The following is a 25,931-nucleotide window of genomic DNA, read 5'->3' as shown; positions in this document are numbered from 1 at the left end:
AATTTGCACATGTAAACATTACTCTAATGAGCAACTTTGCTGAAAATTTCATCAATTTCCATCCATGTATTCAAAAGTTATTCACAAAACAAAGTGATGCATTTTTTTTTTCGAAAACTCTCCTTAGCTCATTTTATTGTGGATGAGCCATCTTAAGATTTCCTAGATTTGAAAATTATTTCCTAACTGTGATAAAATAGAGGCCTACATTATTCTACAATATTGCAGAACATAATGAATCATGAAACTTTATTGAAGACATCAAACATTTATCTCTTGAACTGAATGTTTTATGACAACTTGTGAAGTTAGGGTGGTTTTATAAAGATAATTTTTTTCGTAATATCTTTAATACAGAGAATTTGTAGATTGGAAAATGCATAAATTTACATGTTTAGATAATATTTAGTACACAAAGGCCCCTCCCGTCAAATATAAAGGGAGATCCCCATCCAATATAAATAAAACACGACAGAAACCTTATCAGGAAATATCCAGGATTATTTTTATCGTATAATTGATCAATTTAAACAAAAAAAAAATCTTTTGTGAAGCTCCTCGCCCTTTTTAATAAGTGGGAGGGACCATTATATGTTATAAATAATCGCATATTGTTTGTTTATTATTCGATTCTAATAACCCTGGGTGTTTCCTGGTGAGGTTGGTAAAGGTTTTGCTCTATATTGTATGAGAATCACCCATTTCTTTGATAAGAGGGGCCTTTGTGTACTAATAGTATCTGAACATATAAATGTATGCATTACCACAACATTTGATGAGAATCATTTGTCATAAGATTGAATTTTACCGCTTTTTATAGTATTTAACTCTAATTTTGTATTGGAGCCCTCCCTCCCTCGAATGCGACGGACTCAAAACTTCACAGGTATCATTCTACTCAAAAACACTACTCCATGCCAAATTTTACATCTCCAGCTTATTCGATATTGTAAAGATTGTAACATGAACTTTTAAATGGTAGAATAATATAGGCCTCAATTATATCACAGTTAGTAAATAACTTTCGTATCTCAGAAATCTTATAAACCATCCTAAAATTTTTCCAGTCAAAACGACCGCCTTTTTTCTGTAAGACGTCGAATTCGTGCAACTTAAGAAAAAGGCGCTAATAACACTAGTTTACAAAACTTTTGAAAAATCGTGAAATTCATTGACTGACCCAAATTTTTAATGTAAAATCTAGCGCTGCATCCGAAAAATGAAATTCTAAAAATCTCAGTAGAACAGTTTTTGAGTTATACTCCAAATAATAAATTTTGGAAAAATAAAAAAAATACTTGCACTTATATTGTAATATCTCAGACTGCATAATATTAACTTGAAATCTCTTTTTTACATAAAAGTGAACAAATTAGCTATCAATCCCCTGAACTTTATTTTTTCGTATGATCAACAGTTTTTTTGATATTAGTAGTTACACTAGTAGAAAAACATTACATGATAGAAAAAATAATAAAATATGCATTTTTTTAGAAAGTTTTGTTTTATCGACAGTTTTAGACTCGATGGTAACATTTTAAAAATTTCATGTGTTTATTTATCAAAATCGGTTTAAATTGAAGAAATTATGGTTATTTTACCTAACCAGTAATATTTGCATTTTTTTTTAAATAACTTCAAGAACCGCAGTGTACTTATCTTAGTATAGGGAGAATTAAACATGGTAAATTTCACTCGCCTCAAGCTAAAATTGATCAGTAACTTACCGGAAGGTCACATGCCAAATTTCAGTAAGATCTGATCATAGAAAGGGGATGCTTGAGTCTCAATCTTGAATGGGATTTTAAGGTACTTTGCACAAGAGTTGCAAAAATAGCAATTTTTCATTAATTACATTTTTTTCATCAACTGATTGCTTTTTATGAATATTTTTCTCAACCTCTCATTAAAATAAATATTTCACCTGAAGACTGTAAAACGATTTGACTTAAAACAAAAAAGTTATTGCAGTTCAAAGAATGTATTTTGGTCGCAAATTGTCGTCTAACACGTAATGACTACATTTTACGCAGTGTGTTTCAGAAGATGATTTGCGGCCAAAATACAATCTTTGAACTGCAATAACACTCATATTTGGATCATAATTTAAAAATTATTCTACTGAGATTGTTTGAATTTCATTTTCGGGTTCAGTGCCCAGTTTCACATTAAAAGTGATCTTCAGCTAACTTAGTTCAAAAATTCGTCTCGGTGGTCGAGTGATTAGCGTGGTAATACGTAATCGCTGGTCCACTGATGGCACGGCTTCGATTCCTATCTCGGTAATGGGTGTTAAATGTTAATCTTAAGTTGTCCGAAAGTTTCAAATTACGATAATAGGTTCATTCCAACACCGCTGACTGAATGTTTGAGTCAAACCTTATTAGGGCTTATTTAAAATAAGAAAAAACGCTTCAAAAGGCCTGAAAATGCATTTAAGAGTTGTAATCCCAAATTAGGCTCAGAATCGCCGAAAAAAAACGATTATAAAGGCCAGAAAACGCCTTTTAAAAGATGTGATCCCAAATTAAGCTCAAACTCCCGAAAAAACGCTTCTAAAGGCCAGATTTTTTTTTGTTTCGATTATAGCCGTTTTATCATCTTTATGGCATTCGCGACTTTATCAACGTTGCTGTTGGCAGATCGCTATTGAACAACTTATCCGGTACAACTGTGTTCGATGGTTACTCTTGGACTGGAACTCGCGGACATCGGGTCAGGAGACAACAGACTTGCCAACTGAGCTATATCACAAGCCACTAAAGGCCAGAAAAAGATTTTTAAAGTTCCGAAATGCGTTTTCTGGCCTTTAGAAGCGTTTTCTTGGCAAATTTGCGCTTAATTTGGAATCACAAATTTAAAATACGTTTTCTGGCCTTTAAAAGCGTTTTTTGGCGATTCTAATTCTAATCCCATATTAAGCTTAGAATCCCGAAAAAAGCTTCTAAAGGCCAGAAAACGCATTTTAAATTTGTGATCCCAAATTGAACTCAGAATCCCGAAAAACCGCTACTATAGGCCAGAAAACGCATTTTAAAGTTGTAATTCCAAAAGAATCGCAAAAAAAACGCTTCCAAATGCCAGAAAACGCATGTTAAAGTTGTGATCAAAAATTAAGCTCAGAATCGGCAAAAAACGCTTTTGAAGGCCAGAAAACGCATTTTAAAGATGTGATCCCAAATTAAGCTCAGAATCCGAAAAAACGCTTTTAAAAGCTAGAAAATGCATTTTAAAGTTATGATCCCAAATTAAGCCAAAAATCGCCAAAAACACTTCTAAAGGCCAGAAAACGCATTTTAAAGTTGTGATCCAAAATAAAGTTCAGAATCCCGAAAAAACCAGGCCAGAAAATACATTTTAAAGTTGTGATCTTCAGTTAGGCTCAGAATCGCCAAATGAATAGATTTATTAATCACCTCAATTTATGTTTGTTACTTATCGGTGAAAAGTGATGTCCAGTAAGAACATCTTAAGATTATGAAATTTTATAACGGATATAAAATTAGGAGAAATGAAAGATGGTGAAAATGACCGGGTAGAATTTGTTTAGAAGCATTATCGTCACATTCCAAATGATTCTTGGCCTGTGCTGAACAAAAATTTTGTATGTAATTATTATCCCTCTAAAAAAATTCTACCCGCTTATTTTCACCATTTTCATTTCTTCTAACTTCCTATCACACTATAATATTTTAGAACCTCAAGATGTACTTTCTTAAAAGGACATCACTTTTCACCGATAAGGCCGATAAATTAAGTAACAAACATAAGTTATAATTTTCAAAATAATCTACAAAATTATACAGAACTATAAAATATACATTTTGTTGAATGCAAAATAAAATGCTCACTTTAGAATTTATATTGAAAAAGTGCATAAAAACGTTACCTCAATGTGGCTCTAGAGAGTAATGTTTAGATATTTATCTTGGTCACTCTACGACCCATTTCTAAATTCTGTGGTATGGGGGGATGTTTTAAAAGGTTCGGGAGCTAGGGGAAGAGGGGGCATAATGCCCACGTTAAGAAGAAAGCCTTGTTTTAGAGTACATTTGAAAAGATTAACTTTAATTTTCGATTGTGTTTGAAAGTTTGGTTTATTTTATGTCTAAATCTGATAGTTAGAATAACTGGAAGGTCAAAAAAGGCCACAAATTTGATGAAGTTTGAAGAGTAGGTTGAAAATTGGATTTCAGATTCAGTAGGGGCATAACGCGCATATGTGTGTACCCAATCGCGCCGTTTAACGTTTAATAAGTGTTTATTGATTCTAGTGCCTCCGAAAGTGTTTGCCAGGTAAAAACACTTCTATTCTACTTCAAAGATGGAAAAATTTATTGCTACGCGCAGTGCTGCCAGATGTACTGAAATTCTTGTGAATTGTTAATTAAATCTATATTAAATTTAGGAATTTTAAATATATTCGTTTATATTCAAGTTATGTTTTCCAATACAACTTATAAATATCTTAAAAATTGTTGCGATGAAACTGTATATAAATTTAAACAAATATGAAACATGCTTAAAGATAAACGGAAATGGCGCGTTTTGCCCCACCTAGACATGTTTATTAAAAATCGTTCAAAATAACATAAAAAATAATTGAATAAGGAAATTTTTCGTTTTGTGATGATTTTCAAGACCAATGTTCATCATTGTAACAGATGTCAGGTAATTTTTTTGGCAATAGATGCCGTAATTTTTTACGAAAGTCAAGGCACAAATTGCAAGGAATATGGCTTGAAAAGTATTTTTGGATTTTTGCAGAGATTTATCGCATATTTGATGCTAATTTTATGTACAAAAGGTTTCCACTGTTTATTAGAAGGGAATAGTGTATCGATTTCTTAAAATAAGTGTATATCTAGCTAGATATCGCAGTGGGGCGTTTTGCCCACACTGGGCATTATACCCCCAGTTCCCCTATCACTCACTTTCTATTTCTCTCTCTCGTTCGCTCAGTTTATATTAACCGAAAAGCCAACCGAGAGGCTGCTGGAGGCATAACTTCCCAACCATTGCAACCTTTTTCACACTCTTCTCTATTTTCTGCCCTGTGGGTTACCACCCCCCCCAAAACGGGTATCACTTTTCGAGAGAGTCCTTCCGAAGAACTACCTCCGGTACACACTTACCTTCACTAGATTTGAGTGCTGTTTTGAACTCTCGTGGTAATTGTGTCAATATTGTTTGCAACACTCAGCAACAAATGCCACTCACCGAATTGCCGGAAGGCAATTTCAACGTGCAGCGTACGGTTGAATAATTGCTAAACCCTTGGCGGTGTGGCGGCGGGGATCAGTTTGTTTTGTCACCTGGTGACGGTGGTGGTTTCATGAGAAGGCTCTGTCCCTTGAGATAGTGAAACGGTTTTTTTCTTCCTGTATATTTTTGGAATATTTTAGTTTTATTTTTGGAAATTTTCGGAACAAAAATAACGTTGAGAGATGTTATCCCATTTTATTGAACTTATTTTATTTTCCATTTTCTCATACCTATTAATAAAAGGAACGTTCACTTTTTAAGTACAGAATCGGAACATTTTCGATGTCTTTTAAAACGACTACTTTTTTGGAAAGGGATTCATTGAAAAAAAAAGCTGTTTCGAATTAATTCCATCTTCGAGAATGAAAAAAATCTCACAAAAGCATGATAACTTTCATAGTTTGTTCAACACTTTCCTACTTTACTTTATGTATCCTTAAATTTCCCTTCAACTTTACCGCATAAGGAATGCAAAGTTCAAATCTTTTTTTAAGTATTTAACCTGTTTCGGAAGCCTATCTTTCATTTATCCTAAATAATACTCTAATCACTCGCCAAAAAAACTTAAGCACCTTTCTAGAAGCCAAATTAAGCTGTTTTTTTCTTCTTACTATGATGAATATAAATATTACAACGCTACAATTGAAAAACCAATTCGGATACCCTTAACAATATTTGAGCATAGCCGGTAGTTTAACGCTCCGGTTCTTGGAACCAAAATCGATCGGGAAGAGCCTTATCACCTTTGGTTGGATGAGGAAAAAACTAACATCAGGAAAGAGGACAGCAGGAACAAACTGGCCGGAATGGATGCCAGCAAACTGTAACGCTCGTCTGAAATTTGAAAGTAGAAAAATTGTTTGAATATTCTGAATGTTTACATTTTTTGAGATTCTCGTAGTACCGGTCATGGCATCGCTCTTCTTGGAAATTGCCCACCCGAGACTGCGCTGGACGGCCATTTTCCACTTGGTGTACCGGGCATTCCGTTCCTCATCGGTTGTCGTTGGCAGGAACGTTTCGTGCGTTACGTGGTGCGGGTAATCCCTGTGGAAAAATGGAAAACCAACAGGATAGGTGAATTTAAGTAAGACAAAACCATAAATTTTAAAACTGAATCTAAACCAACGTTTTAATAGCAAGTAGCCACACAGTAGATTTTTGCCTCGATTACCAGCAAAAAAATTGCTGGAATCGTCCAGCAATCCCTATTTTTGGTGGAAACCAGCTAACATGATTCGTTCTGTTGATTTTTCCATCACTTGTTCCTTTTTGCTAGAAATTTCCCAGCACTTTATCCGTATTGCTGGAAAATCAGCATTCGATCTGTTAGATTCGAAACATTGATATTTTTGAGAGTAAACTTAGATAATTAAAAAAGAGCTCAAAGTTTAAGTTGTCCAATAAAAAAAACTCTTAAAGCGAATCATTCGGTAAGTTCATTGTTAAGCATGAATTTGACAAGAAAGCAGACAATGTGTTTCTTATTTTTCAGATTAATTAATTTTTTAAATTCCGGCTGGATAGTCGCTGAAAGATTTAGGAAGAGCAACATAAATTTTGTTTTATATTCATTTATAAAACCAATTATTTATAAAAAAAAGCATGGGAAAACATTTTACTTTAAAAAATGTGAATAAAAAGTAATATTTAAGAAAAAAATTTAGATGAACAGAACATTTGTGGTTTTCTAGAAAATCTATTTGCAGATAGCTATCCCGATTCGATGGGTGATGACTGATGATAGAGAAACAACAGACAGATCAATAGTGAGCAATGAACACATGCGAGATATACATGGATTATGGAAAGAACATCCAGGGCTCGACCGACGGAACTCGACATGAACGCAAACTGGAGCCTATTTCGTCAGGCCTAATTGGCTAACGCGCCGTTGAACTGAAGCGGAAATTGCGGGTTGAAGTCCCTCTGGTGGTGAGCCGTAGAACCTTTTTCGAGAAATTTGTTATATTTACGGCTTATATTCTTTTTTTCTTTGATACCTCATGTTTCTCTAATATTTGCCATCACCTTTAAAAAACTTCTGTCATTTTTCTCTTATCTTCTTTTATCCGTTTATAATTTTCAAAACCAGAAATGTTCTTACTTAAAGAATATGACATTCACCGATAAGGCTGTGAAAATTATCACGTCCGTCGCCAAGAGTGAGTGACGCAAAATCTGTCTAAATTTAAAAAGATAAAACACAAAATTAAAATTTTTTTTTCAAAATTATCTCGGATTGCAGCCATATTCTTCACTGTTCTCTAGCCAAAATTTGAAGCCGAAACAATAATTCCTGTTGATGTTTTGGCTTTTCGAAGTTGGACATATTTTAAGTGGATGACGCTTTGCTGCTTAACACTAGAAAGACTGGCAAATTGAATATACCTATTCGTACCGTGACCAGTAAAAATGGCTGGTAAAGGGGAAATTTTTTAGAATATCATAATATTTTCAACTTTTTTCTTTTGATATAATTTTGTTACTTATTCGATAATATTTTTGTCATAAAATGGAAATATTTTTTCACCATGGTTGCACGGAATCACTTCATTTTGACATAAAGTGTGATACGGTCAAAATTTGGTCAATATCAACTTGACGTATTTCTTTCAATTTTGCATTTAAAAAACCTGAACACCCCTCATTTTGAAGGTGTGTGTAAAATGTTGCTCCTATTTTGATTTTGGAATTCACTCTTCAGTTGTCAAAATGCCGCCCAAGAAAGAAGAGCAGCGTATCAAAATTTTGCTCGCGCATCGCGAAAATCCGAGCTACTCGCACGCAAAGCTGGCAAAATCGCTAAAAGTTGCCAAATCAACCGTTACAAATGTAATTAAAGTGTTTGGGGAACGTTTGTCGACAGCCAGGAAGTCTGGATCGGGGGGAAATCGAAAACCGGAAGCCGCTGAGACGACAAAGAGAGTTGCCGGTAGGGTTTCAAGCGAAACCCTAACCTCTCTCTCCGAGATGCCGCAAATAAGCTGGGTGTACCGTCTACAACCGTGCATCGAGCCAAAAAACGAGCCGGACTATCGACTTACAAGAAGGTAGTGCCTCCAAATCGCGATGATAAACAAAATACGACGGCCAAAGCGCGATCACGGAGGCTGTACACGACGATGCTGACGAAGTTTGACTGCGTGGTAATGGACGACGAAACCTACGTCAAAGCCGACTACAACATTTCCGGGACAGGAGTTCTATACGGCAAAAGGAAGGGGTAAGGTAGCAGATATTTTCAAGCACATGAACTGTGGCTTGAAAAGCAGCATTTTCATAGCTTCCGGGACTGTCAACCAAGAAATTCACGTGAAAGAGTATTTGAATAAACGTCTGCTGCCTTTCCTGAAGAAAAACGGTTGTTCCGTACTGTTTTGGCCGGATTTGGCATCTTGCCATTACGGTAAAAAGGCCATGGAGTGGTACGCCGCCAACATTGTGCAGGTGGTTCCCAAGGACAAGAACCCTCCCAACACGCCCATTTGAGAAATACTGGGCTATTGTCAAGCGGAACCTAAAGAAGACCAAAAAAACTGCTAAGGCCGAGCAGCAGTTCAAGGCAAACTGGCTTTCTGCGGCGAAGAAGGTGGACAAGGTGGCTGTACAAAATCTGATGGCAGGGGTTAAGCGCAAGGCCCGGAAATTCGGATTAGGAAAAGCGGAAGCCTAACTGAATATTTTTCCTGAATTTTATACTAATTAAACTTGGAAAAGAAATTTAATTTGATTTTTAAATAAACGATTCTACCGATTTACACGCGTTTTCCCTTGACCAAATTTTGACCGTATCTCCCTTTAGCTGACGATACACGCAATCGTCATAAATTGAATGATTAAACTAATTATCAAAAAATTGAAATACATTACCAATTCTATTACATTAATTTTATTATTTATTTACTTTTTTGGTTGTGTAACCGTACAGACTAGTTGCTTAAGCCTAAGAAAATCTGCTTAAAACTAATTTAAACCTGCGTTTACACATATTAAAATCAAACAAATGACTCACTGAGTTAAAACGTTCACAACATTTATCAATTGGATGGTTCCGGCCATATACAGTACGGTGGTAGGGTATCCATAGGAACTGGCGTCTCCGAAGTGTCCTCGTGGAAACGTATATATTGACACGTTGCAGTATGTATGCGGAGTCAACACGGTGGGTTAAAGTATCAAAAATAAAGGCTTGCTGCAGTTCAATACGACGCTTTTCTAGTGTAGTTAGGCCTATCAGAGCACACCTTTGCTCATAAGGCGGGAGTCGGAGTGGGTCATTCCAGGGAAGGCGCCGGAGAGCGTATCTTACGAAGCTACGTTGAACTCGTTCGAGGCGGAAGCATTGAGTGCTCTGAGAGGGAGCCCACACCTGGACAGCATACTCCATGATACTACGAACGGACGAGCAGTAGATGGCTTTCAGTGCATAAGTGTCGTCAAAATCCCTTGTGTTTCGGCGAAGAAACCCAAGTGCTGCGAATCCCTTTGCCACGGTTAACGCGATGTGCTCGGCGAAGGTGAGCCTGTTGTGGATTTTAACCCCTAGATCAAGGATAGATTTTATATTTTCCAAACAGAGGCCGGATAGCTGGTAGTCAAAATTGATAACATTTCTCGATCGGGTAAAATTAATGATCTTGCACTTTTTCGCATTTGCCTGCATTCCGTTCATCTGACACCAGCTCTCTAAGAAGAGATGTCGGCTTGCAAGGCGAGACAGTCTACAGTACTGTGAATCTTTCTAAAAATCTTCAGATCGTCGGCATACAAAAGAGCGTCGGATTGAAGAGTCGTGCACAGGTCGTTTACAAATATTATGAAAAGAAGCGGTCCAAGGTGACTCCCCTGAGGAACTCCAGATGGGATGGCAAACGTTTCCGAGCGCGAGTTTTTAATTTTCGTGAAGGCACGCCGGTCCGTGAGATATGAATCAATCCATTCAAGCGCCCATTCAGGAAAACCTAGCTGATCCAGCTTAGCTACAAGTATTTTGTGCGGAAAACGGTCGAACGCTTTTGCGAAGTCTATATAAACAGAGTCCACTTGAGAACCTTTCTCCATGCTGTTACTCAATAAGCTTACATAGCACATCAGATTGGTCACGGTTGATCTTCGCTTCATAAAACCATGTTGAGCCTCAGATATAAAAGGTTTTGCAGCGGCATATATTCGTTCATGCATTAGGATTTCAAAAATCCTAGATATTGAGTTCAAGATTGATATAGGTCGGTAACTATCTACGCAGTTAATATTTCCTGATTTCTGAATCGGTGAGATGGACGCAACTTTTCATGCTCTGGGAAACGATCTTTCCGATAGTGGCCGGTTTATTATACTACAAATCGGGGCAGCTAAGAGGGCTGCGCAAAGTTTTAAAAAAGCGGTGGGTATGCGATCTGGACCAGAACCTTTAGTTGGGCCAAGCGAGGACAATTATTCGTAAATATCCTGCTCAGTGAAGCACGGTAAAGGTAAGTTGATATCGTACGATTGAATAGAGGCGATATAGTTGCTGTCTGAGTCGGTACTAGCTGGACAATATACACTTTGGAAGAAATCAGCGAACATAAGTATTAGACGATTCAGTCGAGTTAGAGGCAGTGACTCCGTTAAACCTCATGTCTGCAAGAATAGATGCGTTCCGTTTTTTTCGATTAAAGTGTTTCCAGAATGACGAGGGATCACGTTTCAGGTTTTGTTGCAGCTGAGAAATGTGTTGGCGAAAGAGCAGATCGTTCAGGTTTTTTAATTCATTCTTTAGGGATCTCAAAAGGCATCTGCGATTTTCAGAACGATTCTTATTAAAACTTTTACGTGCCTTTTGTAGCTGATTTCGTAGCCGTCTTAAATCTGAGTTCCACCACTCGTACTTTTTTGGATTCAAATTCTTCGGGCGTTTTAAGGGAATGTTTTGTCTTAAAACCGAGTGAGTTTCTCATAGAAAACATTCAGAGCGGAATCCACATTGTTGGCAGCTTCAAGAGAATTCCAATCTATCGAATTGAGCGCAGCAGTAACAAGACCGTAATCGCATTTATTAAAATCGAAATCAAACTCTCCAACAGGTTCTTCCTGATAACACACTTGATCGACGATTTCAAGGCATATAGAGTATAGTTTATGATGACGATCCGTGGGAATAATCGAAACAGGTGACTCAAAAAAGTTCAGCTTTTCGGGATTATTCGAAAAAACGAGGTCTAAAAACCGCATATTGGCGTTCGGTAAACAGCAAATTTGAAGCATACATGCAGAAAGAATCCTTTCAGTTAGAGCAATTATAGCTTCGGAAGTTGGATTCGACGGTAGTAAACTGTTTAAATCGTGGTCAAAGGACCATTGGAGGTGTGGGAGATTATAATCACCGACAACGATGACTGTGTCACGAACAGAAGCTAAGCTCAGGATTTCTTGGACGGCATTGAAATGGCTTTCATAATTTCGGAGGCTGCTGTTAGGTCGAAGGCATATGCAGCACAGGAACAAAAAATTAGAGCCAGTATTTACTTTAACAACGGTTTGTTCCAATTGTTCGCAGTTTTCGATTATAAGAGAGGATGCAATTAGTTCTTGTTTTACGGTAAACATCACACCACCTCCTCCTTGAGCATTGCTCGTTTCAGAGGAACGATCACAACGGAATATAGTGTAGTTTGACGTTAGTTCGCTGTTGTGAATGTTTTCATTTAACCAGGTTTCGGTGATCAAAATACAATCATGATTACTTGCGGCAAGAGCGTTGTTAAAATTAATGTTAAATGGTTATGGGTTTGACCATTGGTGCACGGTTTCAATTCAATTTTGTTGTAGTAGATATTTTCTAGCACCCACCGTTCTGAAGTTTTTCAACATGTTGCTTATAACCATACCTGATTATTGTAGGTTTTATAGCATAATTGTTAAATAAGTAGAGCAAGTTACCATGGGTGCACGGATTCACTGCCATTCTTTCAAAATTAATTTTTTTGCATGCCAAAGGTAAAAAATAACGGCATTAATCGATTCGAAAGAAAATTTGTGTTTTATACATGATTCTTCACTACGGGTGCACGGATTCATCGCATTTTGATCAAATATTGCATTTTTTTTTAAAGTAGTTTGACAAATCTTAACTATGCCAAACTGAAAATGCGGTGAATCCGTGCACCCAAAGTGAAGAACCATGCATATAACACAAATTTTCTTTCTAATCTATAAATGCCGTTATTCTTTACCTTTAGCATGCAAAAAAGTTGAATTTGGATGAATGGCAGTAAAACCGTGCACCTATGATAAATTGGTCTACTTATAGAAAAAAAAACAGACAAATTGGAAAACGGTTGAATTTTAGGAATTATGTTCGACTATCATGAGATGGATTTCTATGAAAATAAAATAAAAAATATACCAAACTCTAAACCATGTCACAACATGAATTTTAAAACAACAATTTTTATTTATAGTCCCGTTTTATTCATTTCTGGAAAAAAGAGTTTAAATCATATCTTGAGGACGTGTTTTTTTTTTCAAGCTGATCAAAAAGTTCCGAAAAATTAAATATTTGAGAAGTAAACAGTTGATTTTTTCGTATTTAAATCTTCGAATCCCGGAAGCGGAAAACCATGCAGTTCTGGTTACCAATAGCAGAGCGGATATTTTTGAAGTCGCAGCGTCTTAACATGTCATCAAGCTTCGCCTAAGCTCAGCTGGCTTCTCACGAAATTTGGTTCCGGATGATAAGAAATTGAAGAAAAGATCACATAAGCACAGGAAATGATTTCGACGGACCGAAAATTGGGAGGACTAGGAAACAGGATAACGATTCCAAACGGAATGTTAATGCATGGTGGCATCGTTTACAACATGAGGTCCCCCGTGAATTGGTGAGCTCTTTCCATTTTTTTTTATTCGTGCACATTTCAAAAATTATACCAAAAATCCTACCTGCCAAGTAGGATTTCCTATAAACTCAAATAGCCCTCCCTCTACCTATCTGAAACAGCATCCTTGTTTGTAGGGTCGCATGAGTTCTCTTGCACCTGAAAAGTTCATTCCGCTGTTCAGATTATCCCCATATGATTACATTGACTTGTCACGGTGTGCATAATGGTACCACACTGATTCTCAATAGCAACACTTGAAATGAGTGTTGAATCCAGATACTCATTTTGGCATCTAGTGTTGAGCTTGATTGTTAGTTGTACCTCGTGTATCAGCCAATTCAAGATGTGTGTAGTCACCCAATGCTATGCAATGCTATGCTATGCTAAAAGAGTTTCAATCATATCTTGAAATTATATATTTACTTATTTATTAATATAGAAATAATTCAGGTATTTCCAATCCTATATTTATCTGATAAGATGGTAATTGAATCAACATCAAATAAAGTTGAGAACTATTTCACTCTATATCACTTCCATCTGTACCGTTGAGCCGTCAACACGTACGCCGGAGCATCGTATCGTTGCTGTGTACCTGCAGGAACATTTTACATTATTTATTTTTTCCTTACCTGTATTTCAATCAGCACTTTTCAGTGCTAAAATTATTTTCATTTTCTTTTATTCATATTTTCTCTTTTCTTTCCAGCATGGGGAAGTCTTCGGCCGGCTCAAGGGCCGGAAGAAAACGGATTGCTGAACCTAATCCAGGGCCATCTGCCAAAAAAGTTGAAATTTCCAATTCATTCGATGTCCTTCATAACATTGGTGATGAGGAAATATTCATATTTAATTCTGATAAGAGTACTAAGAAACCTTCTTCTTCTTCTTATACTCTTAAAAACGAAAAGATTCCACCAATAACGGTCACGATTCCTGACTTCAATGCCTTTCGAAAAGAAATCGTCACTTCCGTCAAGGATGTGAAGATTTCTTTTCAGATCGGTCGAAGGGGAACTGCTCGTATATTGGCGGAATCTTTTAATGATTTTCAAAAAATTTCAAATTATTTGAATAATAAAAAACACCAATTTTTTACGTACGACACTAGAGGTGATCGTCCTTTTAAAGTTGTACTTCGTGGTCTCACCGGCGATCAGACACCGGATGAGATCACAAATGAATTAAATTCTTTGTTAGGTTTTTCTCCAATTCAAGTAATTCAAATGAGGAAAAGAACCAACACGAATAATACCAGTAGTGTTGGTTTTGCTCCTGAACTTTATTTGATCCATTTTAAAAAGGATCAGGTCAATAATTTGAAAATTTTGGAAAAGGCTCGTCTTATGTTTCATTGTCGAGTAAAATTTGAACCTTTTCGTAAATCCCATACCAATTTTTTACAAAATATTACGCAATGTCGTCGTTGTCAAGCTTTTTGTCATGGCACTAAAAATTGTAGAATGAATGCCAGATGCATGTTTTGCGGCTCATTCGATCATGAAAAATCTAAATGCCTTTTTGGTGGTGATAAGCCAAAAACAGAATTTTTTTAGTGTGCGAATTGCGCAGGTAATCATTCCTCGAATTCTCTAGATTGTCCCGTTAGGGCAAAAATTGTTGCTTCTAGGAAAAACCCCAAAGTTTCCAGAAAAGTTTCTTCTCCTCCTTCCTCTTTTTCGTCTACACACGTCAGACCGGCAAACAACCTGCCTGTTCGCAGTCAGCCTCGGCCTACATTGGAATCACGGCTGAGTAATACCCGAAGTGATATTAATGTTACCTGGGCTGATTCTGCGCCACAGACTCGTTGTTTATCGTTCTCAGAGGTGGTTGAAAATGGGTTGCCTTCTCCAGGCATAAATAATAAAAATGGGAAAAAACCAAGTCTCAACGTTCATGCGAAGGCTTGGGAAAATCCCCGAAATTCAAATACTTTTTCTTCTCCTTCCTCTTCTGATTCTAACAATTTTGTTGATTTGGGTGAGATTACTGAGGAAAAATTAAAATTTTTGCATCAAAATTTAATGGAAATGATGCAACTTATGTTGAAAGCAAATTCAATGTTTGAAGCTTTCCAAACTTCTTTTAATTATGCTAACAAAATTATTATGACTTTACGATTCCCTCATGGATCCAAATAGATGTTTAAATATTATGAATTGGAACGCTAGATCTTTGCTGGCTAACCAAGACGAGTTCTTTTTATTTTTGAAAACTCAAAACATACATATTGCTGCCATCACTGAAACTTTTTTTAAGCCAGACAATAACTTGAAAAGCAATGCTTTCTTTAAAATTTTGCGAAATGATCGACTTGATCGACAAGGTGGGGGTGTAGCTATTGTCATCAATAATCGTCTCAAATTTAGACTTCTTCCTTCTTTCAATACAAAAGTCTTAGAAACAATTGGAATTGAATTAGAAACTTCTATGGGGAAAATAATAATTGTTGCCGCATATTTGCCTTTTCAATGTAGCGGTGAACAGAAAAATTTTTTGAAGGGAGATTTACAAAAACTCACCAGAAATAAATCTAAATTTTTTATTATTGGTGACTTTAATGCAAAACACCGATCTTGGAATAATATTTCATCAAATTCAAATGGGAATATTTTGTTTAATGACTGCTCTGCAGGTTATTATACTGTTGAATATCCTAATGGGCATACTTGTTTTTCTTCAATTAGAAATCCCTCCACAATTGATTTGGTTCTAACGGATTTAGGCGAGCATTGTAGTCAATTAGTTACTCATGCGGACCTCGATTCAGACCACCTTCCAGTAACATTTTCTTTATCCCAAAGTCCCATTGAAAACCCTTTCAAATCAACTTTTAATTTTCAAAAGGCTAACTGGGAGCGATATATGAATTTTATTGAACGTAATTTAGATGTAAACGTTCCATTGAATTCAATAGAAGATATTGATTTGGCTGTAGAAAATTTGACAACTTCAATAGTCAATGCTAGAGCCGCTTCAATACCTAAAGTTAAACATAAATTTAATCAACCTTTAATTGATGATGATCTTCAGTTTTTGATACGACTGAAAAACATTCGTCGACGCCAATATCAACGTACTAGGGATCCTTATTTGAAATTAATTTATTGCGACCTTCAAAAAGAGATCAAACGTCGTTTAAATTTCATTCGTAATGAAAATTTTGCTAAAGCAGTAGAGGACATAAAACCCTACTCAAAGCCATTTTGGAAATTAACTAAAATTCTAAAAAAGCCCCAGAAGCCAATTCCTACTTTGAAAGATGGGGATAAACTTCTTTTAACTAATTCAGAAAAAGCTCAAAAATTAGCCCAACAATTTGAGTCTGCTCATGATTTTAATTTAAACGTTGTAAGTCCAATTGATGCTCAAATTTCCCTAGAATTTGATGATATTCTTTCTAAGCAAATTGTGTTTGAAAGTTCTTGTGAGACAAATATTGATGAACTTAAATTGATTTTCAAAAAATTTAAAAATATGAAAGCCCCGGGGGAAGATGGGATTTTCTATATTCTTATTAAAAAGTTGCCTGAAAGCACTTTAAATTTTTTAGTTAAAATCTTCAATAAATGTTTTCACTTGGCTTATTTTCCCAATAAATGGAAAAATGCCAAAGTAACTCCAATTTTGAAACCTGGAAAAAGTGCTTCAGAGCCTTCAAGTTATCGACCAATTAGTTTGCTTCCCTCTTTAAGTAAACTATTTGAGAGAGTTATTTTGAATAGAATGATGATTCACATTAATCAGAATTCTATTTTCCCTGATGAACAATTTGGTTTTCGTCATGGACATTCTACTACACATCAACTTTTGAGTGTAACTAATATGATTAACGCTAGCAAATCTGAGGGTTATTCAACTGGTGTTGCTCTTCTTGATATTGAAAAAGCTTTTGACAGTGTTTGGCACAAAGGTTTAGTAGCTAAATTAGCTCGATTTGATTTTCCTGTATATCTCACCAAAATTATTCAAAATTATTTGACTAGCCGAACTTTGCAAGTAAGCTATCAAAATTCATGCTCTGAAAGGATACCCATTAGAGCTGGTGTCCCTCAGGGTAGTATACTTGGGCCTATTTTATACAATATTTTTACTTCTGATCTTCCTGATGTCCCAGAAGGAAAAGGTAGAAGATTATTTGCTGACGACACTTTGCTTTCAGCCAAAGGTCGAAATTTACGGGTGGTACGCAGTAGATTGCAACAAAATTTAAATTCCTTTTTGAATTACTTGAAAATGTGGAAAATTTCTCCTAACGCTTCCAAAACTCAACTTATTTTATTTCCCCATAAGCCAAGAGCAAATTTTTTAAAACCTAATGAAAATCATTCCATAACTTTTAATGGGGTTTCTCTAGAATGGTCTGATCACGTGAAGTACTTGGGACTCACACTTGATCGGAATCTTTCTTTCAAGAATCACATTGAAGATATTCAATCTAAATGTAATAAATACACTAAATCTCTTTATTCTCTCATCAACAGGAAATCCCGGTTGTGTCTGCGAAATAAGATGCTCATCTACAAACAAGTTTTCCGACCAGCGATCATGTATGCAGTTCCGATTTGGTCTAGCTGCTGCGCGACGAGGAAGAAAGCCATCCAGAGGATTCAGAACAAAGTTCTGAAAATGATTTTGCGGCTTCCACCTTGGCACAGCACCGAAGATCTTCATCGGATTGCGGGCATTGAATCGATCGGAGAGATGGCCAACAAAATTATCTCCAACTTCAGAGGCAAATCGATGCAGTCTTCCATCGCAGAGATTCGTTCTCTTTATGTTTAGTTTAATTTAGGATAGTGTTTAGTTTTAAGTATAAAATATTTTTGCTATTACAGGATGTTCTCCTACATTAAAAACTTGATTGCGCTCAGCAAATTTAAATCTTATAAATAAATTTTTATAATCTAGTTAACTATAGGGCTATGAACAGTTCATTATTGAGCTGAACACCTAGTTTAATGCAATAATGTAATATAAGTGTAATGATGATTTGATACAAATAAAGACATATTTAAAAAAAAAAAAAAAAAAAAAAAAAAAAAAAAAAAAAAAAAAAAAAAAAAAAAAAAAAATTCACTCTAGGTCTATATAATTTACTACGGCGAATTTGCAGCCACTACGTGCACCCATGTTAAAACATCATTAAAATTATTCAGTTTCATAACTTATGTCTTCAAATCATATAATTTACTACGGCGAATTTGCAGCCACTACGTGCACCCATGTTAAAACATCATTAAAATTATTCAGTTTCATAACTTATGTCTTCAAATAAGAATAAATTAATACAAAATTCATGAATATTTACTCAAACTATTCAGTTTTGTATAAAAAATATTTATAACGTAAAATTACTCAAATTTCTCGAAGGACATGTATTAAATCTAACATAACTTTCACAAAATTCGGAGAAATTTCGCCAAATTTTGACAGAAAGTTTTATTATAGTTGAGCATCAAAACAGGCTGATAAAATTGGGAATCAAGTGCTCTAAGCGCCACACAGCGGTCAATCCGAGAACTTTTTCCACAAATCTTCATGACTTCAAAAATCAATAATTTTATAACGAATGACACACTTCTGCCCATGATAAATCAACTAGGGATCATTGTTTTGAATGAAGATTGCGAATAAAACTAAAAGAAAGCGAAAAAATTATATCTTGTTTGAGTTATAGGGTTGCAAATTTTACCCCTTAATTTATGCAGCATCATTGTCGATTTTAATTGTTGTTCGGCCTTAACACACGAACTGCCTTAGTTTAGCTTAGTTATTACTCGTCAACTCGTCAAAATAGAGACTGATCAATGTTACCCACAAACGATCAATGTTACAAACCAATGTTCTGCAACCATGTTTCACGTTCATAGGAGTCCAGTACTGTTTTTAAAATATGAAACATGTCCCCTTCCCCCAGAACAAATAATCGAGAAATATTTAAAAAAAAGTGATCAATCTTACCCCGTTTTCCGGTATTTAAAAGATATTCAACAAACAAAGTGTAAAACCAGTCATTCTGACTGGTGCTGTCTTTCTAGTGTTAATAAAAAGAATTTGGGCTGACTGGGAGATCGATCGAGTCAACTGCTACATTTTGAAGAGTTGCATGATCACATTTTTCCATGCACGTTTGTGATGGCTCACAAATATTTGAATCAGCAGTTTTACTTCATCAAACGACTCTCATATAGAATACAAACACTGGTGAAACAATTATGACGACGTTCAGATGAATTCAGATTGTATGTTGTATAAGTTCAAGTTGCTTTTGAATGTCGACTACTAAAGGCAGATCACTATTTACTTTAAATCTTCTTAGACACTAAAATTAACTGATCAGTAAATTCTATCTGATGATTTTTTACTAAGCTATTTTTTAAAATAATTTTTTAATCAAAAACCAAACTCACCGACTGTCCGACTCCATTTGGTACAGGTCGATCCCTTTGGCCTGGGCCGCCGCCATCGCGATGCCAAGCGCTGCCGTATCGTTCACCTCCGTTTTCACTGTGTGATGTGTGATAAAAGAGCAAAGAATGGGCATCATCATGATTAGAGGGAAGCAGCCGCAACAGCAGACACTAATTATATTTTTTGGCAGAGAAAGAGCCTCGTCGGTACGTTTTCTGAAGGGCGTGAGGTACTTTTTAAACCGCTGCTTGGAATTGAATTGTATTTTGGTTTTACGGTTGGAATATTTGGAACAGCACAATGGGCGAAAGACACTCACGACCATTTGAACTTTCACGATACAACTATAAACGATACCAAATGACGTGGGTAACACGTTTCTCATCGATCGTTCAAACATAATTTGATTGATCGGTGCATCTTATAGGTTCGGCCGACATGAATATTGATGAACATAATCGTTTCACGGATGGATACTTACAAACTGGAATTCCCCCCAAATCGGCCTGGAGTTGCATGAGCAACTTGTTGTCCGTCATGATGCCGTCCGCGTGTAGTTTGCTTAAGTTGATTCTGGAAACAGAGAAAAAACCCCACTTAGACCGGTACCTGCAGCGAGTTTGTAACTGTTATGAGTCAGTTTTGTGACGGCGGCCGACTAGTTGAACGAGTATGATGATAGAAATTGTAACGGCCTGAGAGAGACTTCTCACGTAATATTTGTATCAGAATAAAGATCCATCCGGTTTATCTCGTTTGAAAATATTCGCAGAGAAGCCTTCCTCAACAGTTTTATTTATCTTTTTGCGTTTACAATTTCCGCGATACTTTACGTTCAAGACCACCGGACGTGTTAATTCAGCATTAATCTCGTTCTAACTAGATTTGCTCTCCGCACATTCTTGCTCGGATTTGTTTGATCGAACTTCGATCGTTACTCTCTGTAGATACCTACCCGCAGTCTTTCTTCATAGCCTCGATGATATCACGTGTCTGGAAGCAGACGGCCTCCAGGGCGGCCCGGATTATGTGGTGTTTGGTCGTAAAACTGGTGAGGCCACAAATGATGCTGTAAATAAAAAAAATTGTTTCGAGAAAGTGATTAGACTGGGAAACACTTTACAATTAGACGGGCAATGACAAACTCGATTTGAGTCATGTGAATGCTACAGCCTTCGAAGCTATTTAGAAAACATTAACTATAGGCTTCAAAAATAGTTGCATTTTGATGCAAACAACGTGCAACGTGCAAGACATAAATTTTATTTTCTCTGTAATTTATTTCTTTTATATCGAATAAAATTAAAATTCTTTTGAAAGGCTGATGAAAAATCAACAACTATAAACATAAGAATTTTGGTGGTCGTTTTTGTTATATATTCTCAAGAATTCTAAATTATTTTTAAAATAAGACTTCAAAGTCTAATATTTAAATTTTAACAATAATTATAGGATTTCATTTGAATTGTATATTTTGAAGAAGGGTGGCACTTAAAAATACTTACACAAGTTTAGTTTCCCAGTCAACAAACTGTTAAGAAAAAAAACGCGTCTTACAACCAACAAATCCACTAAAATATTGAGCCCCCCAATCAAGCGAAGCCCATTTCCTGCGCGAGTCTCCTCGGTTTGAACTTGACATGGGTGACCGGTTGTGTTTTTTCCAAAAGAAAAGCTCCATGTCCGCGTCCGTTCTTCGAAAGATCATAATCGACCATCAACCATCCCTATAAACAATCCTTATCGCCATTAGGCAATTAAAAGATTATGGCAGCGTTGACGGTGTTTTTGCTAGCAAATGTAGTGACACTGTGTCATCTAACCTAGAAAAGTCTTCCAGAAGGAATCGTAAGAAGAAGAAAATCTCTGATCGTCTGATCTGATCTGTAATTTTGCAGCCAATCGCTTCAAAAACATGATTAACGCGAGAGTTCAAAGTTCACTACATTTATACACTGTAATTTAAAACGCCTTCAATTACAAGTCCCCTCAAATTAATTCATGAGCCGCTATAGCTCTCCTCGTTATCAACTCCGGTTTTGCTGGGACCGTACCTATTTGTCTCCTTTTTATTAGTAGCTTGACACGCTTGGCCAGTTTTTTTCCGCCCAATTATCTGTCTTTGGTCTAGATCATATTTCATAGCTTGATTATGGAGCGTTTCAACACTTTACACTGGACAGAAAAAAAATTGGTTTGAAATATGCGCCCATTAAAATATTTACCTTAAACCTAATTTTGTTACAAGAGGTTTTGTTGATAAAAAAAACTTTGTAATCATCAATGCAAATATTTAAGGAATAAATGTCTAGTCACAGTATCGAAGTGTTGCCACTTTAAAAATCGACAAAACTTGAACATCCCAAAACAAATAAGATGATAGTGAAAAAAATCCAACGTATCTTGCAATCGAAATCTTGGGTTCTAAAATTGTTCCCTGGCCTGGCCATGCCTAATTTCGCTCAACGGGACTGCCATTGGCTTACCCACACACCAATAATTATTCCGCTCAGGATAAGGGTTCTTCGAATCACAGGGAAACTGCCTAATTTTCACGAGATTTGAACAAAAACCCACCCGAATCTCATGACACTCCATTTCTCCTGAATTTCAGGATGACATTTGTAGGAGTTCACAGGAACCCGAAATAACCCCGTGAATTCAGGACTTTGTTCTCCTGACTCGCGTTAGATATGTGTTAGTAAAATTTTCTCTCTCTTTCTATTCTACAGAAAAAACAACAAGATGTTTCTTCTTTTTTTATCATGTGTTCCGCACTCAGTTCACCTATATGTCATTTTAAGGTTACCGTTTTGATCGAAAAGAATGGAAACTGAACTTCTTGCTGAGGTATCAGGACAGCAAATCAGCTCAGGAAAGCAGCTCCCAAAATTACCGAGCATACACCAAAGAAGTTTTGCTGTAGTTTACAGGATATTTTGCAGTATTCCTGCAAGCACCTCTCGATATTTGCAGGAATCTCAAAAATTCTATCCCTTTGCTCTTGTTGTTTCAATTTTTGTAAACGAGTTCAAATTCCCTGTTTGTAAAAGAAAAACTATCTTTTCACCAAACAATTTGTAAATATTTTTAAATTTGTTAACCCTCATCCGTCTCAGTGTCAATTTGACGCTCCGCGTATAAAATCGTAATATCATTGTTGTTTCTCAACCGATTTGTATATTCTGTGTTTCGTATTTTGAGAATCTAAAGATGCCAAAATGTTTCAAAATACATCAACTTTCCAATCCACTTTTCAAAGTTTATATATTGTGACTGAAATAATTTTAACGATTTATTAATTGAAAAGTACGGTTTTCACACCACTTTTTTACATTTTTGTGGTAATGATCTTTAAAATTTCAAAAAAAAATATCCTTTTGAGCAACGTAAAACTTTTAACTTTTTGGAATTCTTTTTTGGAATTTAAGTTAAATTTTATTTGAGCATTCCGTAGCTGATTTACAGTCTTTTTGCATTCTATTTCGGATTTTTTTTTCTTAAACTTTGAATAAAGGAAAATTGAAGTGTTGTAGGTGAATAATGTCTGAGTTGTTTGAGCTAAATTATGAGGTTTCCAAAACTGTAAATTTTGTAAAAATCGGTTGATAAACAAGACAGATATAGCGGTTTTAAGCAAGGAGTGTCAAAACTCAAGGTTTTATTAGGAATTTTTTTTTCCTGAGCTTTTAGGGTGCGTCCATAAAAAAAAATCTCAAGAATTCATTGAGGGTCCCGAGGATTTTTTTTAAATTTGAATACAACCGAATAAAGTTACAAGCTGCCAAACTGACATTAGTGTCATATTAACAATCAAAAGCGGATTTGGGTTAAGTAAGTTTTTGTTTTTTTTATTTGATAAAAACCTATTCTCATGCCTACAGAAAACCGGTTGAGCCTTTCCGGAGGAGAAGTCTGACTGACATTGTTACACGACTTTTTTTTATAGGAATTTAACCCTTAATGGTCATTCTTCTTCATAGTTACAAGACAATTTTATATTATAGATTACAAGACTTTTTTGCTGTGTATAGACTGTTCCAGAAATTATAAGCACACTTTCAAAATATTATGAAAAATCATTGTTTAATTAAATTTTATTTATTTTATTTGGCACACTGTATCTTTTTTTTAGTCTTACCCAACACTGTACTTTCATTTAATGAAAATCTTTAATCTTAAGCTAGACTTCGCACTTTTTCTCGAACATGAATCATAAGCTTCTGCACATTTGCATTATCCACCATTTTTGTCACTTTTGGCCAATTCTTTTTAAATTTTCCGATGTCATCAGCTCGTTTTCTGTATTCTAGTAGCTTTGCTTTAGTAAACTTTAGTTCAAGCCCAAAAAGTCTCGATTGGCCGTGCCTTGGGGCAAGTTGGCGGATTCATGTTTTTTTTTGCACAAAACAGACGTTTTAGCTTTTGTACCACACTAGTGTTTTTTATTAGTTGATCACCCAGGTGGTAAATCCTTTTTACGGATTGCATTCCAAGGCACGGTGAGCGAACGGTTCCCTCAGTATGCTACTCTGGATCCATGGGTGCGATTGGACGACTCATGATACTAAGTATCCCTACGTCATAAAGTTCACCTGGGGCCTCTGGTCATAATTCCCATCCGGACCTGCATGGAAGGCTGTGCCCGAGATGAGAGGCCAAGTCCGCTCTTAAGCGCTCATCGGCTAACTCAAGTTCGAGTCAAAACTCCGGCATCTCAAGTTCGAGTCAAAACTCCGGCATATATACCCTGCCTCTTTTTAAGATTCAAGACTAAGGACCTCTCCTCTGGCGACTCGAGGTCCGGCCTTTACACGTAGCTCGAGGCTCGCTTGGTTTGCACGACTATCGTGCACTCCGCCTCTGTGCGAGACGACTGCAAGAGACCAATGACCTCTCCTCTAACGACTCGAGATCTTGGCTCCGTTAGGTTTGGCTCGAGGCCCTATCCTCTTTGCCCGTCCGTGTGCCGAATCAAGAGCAGCTTATACTGGAAACGCGCCTGTCACAGCACACGTCCGGGGCTTTACGAAACTACTCGGATGATTCCCGGCGAAGACGTCATCCTACACCGACTCGAGTGACTCACCCGCCGACAACGTGAAGTCATCCTACCCGAGAGTATTTCGTGGCGTAAATACTCTCCCCCCTACGAGTTCGACTGCGAAAAAGATCAAATCTTATCCCCGCAGCTTCTCTCGTAGGGAGCGCGTTCTACTAAGATACAGATACCGCGGCGGTGCGTGGAGGTATCCTACACAACGTTCGCGACTTACCGAACAGCTCGGCATACACAGAAGGTAGAGTCTTATCTTTGTATGCTTTACTACTAGGCTCGGACGCACACTACTCGAATGCCCCCCGCCTAAAGGGCATTCTAGTCCTGGCTAGAGCAGCTTATCCTGGACTCGCGTCTGTCACAGCACACGCACGGGTCTTTAACACTTGCGACTCAGATGAATCCCGACAGTGAGGACATCCTACCCGACTCAAGTGGCTCATGCGACGGCGAGGTGAGACCACTTTACCCGAGAGTATTCCGCAACGTGAATACTCTTCCCCCAGCGAGTTCGACTGCGACATGTCTTATCCCCACAGCCTCCGTCGCCGGTGGGCGCGTTCGACTCAGATACTCCGCGACGCTAACGATGGAGGTATCCTACACACAGACGCGCGACGTACCAGACAGCTCGGCACTACTCAGATGCTCCCCGACGAAGGAGTCACTCTACACCGGTCGCGGACTAATGCTGGTTCCAACTCCTGACCAGTCAAGAACAGAAATCCACCTCTCTATGTCTCCGGTCCATTCAGGATCCGACGTTAGGGATCAAGCGATGGGTCTACCGGCCATATTCCGAGCTGTCCCACTGGTGCTGCCAGTTGGACATCGAGGCCTCTCTGGCATGTTTCCGCACATCGGGTATGTGCCTGTGCTCGTAGCAGAAGATATCTTCCTCTATCAAGACCGAGATGGGCATGACACCCGCCACTTTATCAGCAGCTACCGAGGACACCGTTCGGTTCATCAGTCGCTGCACACTGCAGAGCTTTTGCAGGTTAGACTGCCTGCTCAAGGCTGCCTTCCAAGCTGCCGCTCCGTACCGTAAAATGGACGAGGTCACACTCGCCAGGACCCTTCTTCTGCTGCAGCGGATCGCCGAGTTATTCGACATGGCCAATGCCGCTCTTTTACAGGCGTAGTTGACGTGGGCCGTAAAGCTCAGCCGATCGTCGGTCATCACTCCCAGGTACTTCATCGCACGCTTGAATTTGATTGCGCACGGTCCAGCTCTGCCGCTCATAGCAAGTCCGTCCCATTTGCATTTTCGTAATTTTTCAGTTTATCGCTGGAATCACTATAATTTTATTTGTAGTTTCAAG

At 37.1% G+C, this 25,931-nt stretch overlaps 1 protein-coding gene across 2 annotated transcripts in view; it reads right to left on the bottom strand.

Moving 5' to 3' along the window:
- Positions 1-5,459: 5,459 nt before the first annotated feature.
- Positions 5,460-25,931, bottom strand: part of LOC129758518 (glycerol kinase) — a 33,718-nt gene continuing 13,246 nt past the window's right edge. For both annotated transcript variants that reach the window (XM_055756033.1, XM_055756032.1), the window contains 5 exons: positions 20,503-20,616; positions 20,029-20,120; positions 19,547-19,643; positions 6,170-6,312; positions 5,460-6,099 (listed from right to left, as the gene is read on the bottom strand). In XM_055756033.1, coding sequence (XP_055612008.1) covers positions 6,005-6,099; positions 6,170-6,312; positions 19,547-19,643; positions 20,029-20,120; positions 20,503-20,616 — 541 coding nt within the window. In that variant the 3' untranslated portion in view covers positions 5,460-6,004. The remainder of the gene's footprint in view (positions 6,100-6,169; positions 6,313-19,546; positions 19,644-20,028; positions 20,121-20,502; positions 20,617-25,931) is intronic.

This window comes from Uranotaenia lowii, chromosome 3 (genome assembly GCF_029784155.1).
Source record: "Uranotaenia lowii strain MFRU-FL chromosome 3, ASM2978415v1, whole genome shotgun sequence".
In the NCBI taxonomy this organism is placed as follows: domain Eukaryota; kingdom Metazoa; phylum Arthropoda; class Insecta; order Diptera; family Culicidae; genus Uranotaenia; species Uranotaenia lowii.
The sequence above is the reverse complement of the archived record's forward strand: the minus strand, read 5'-3'. Positions and strand labels throughout refer to the sequence as shown.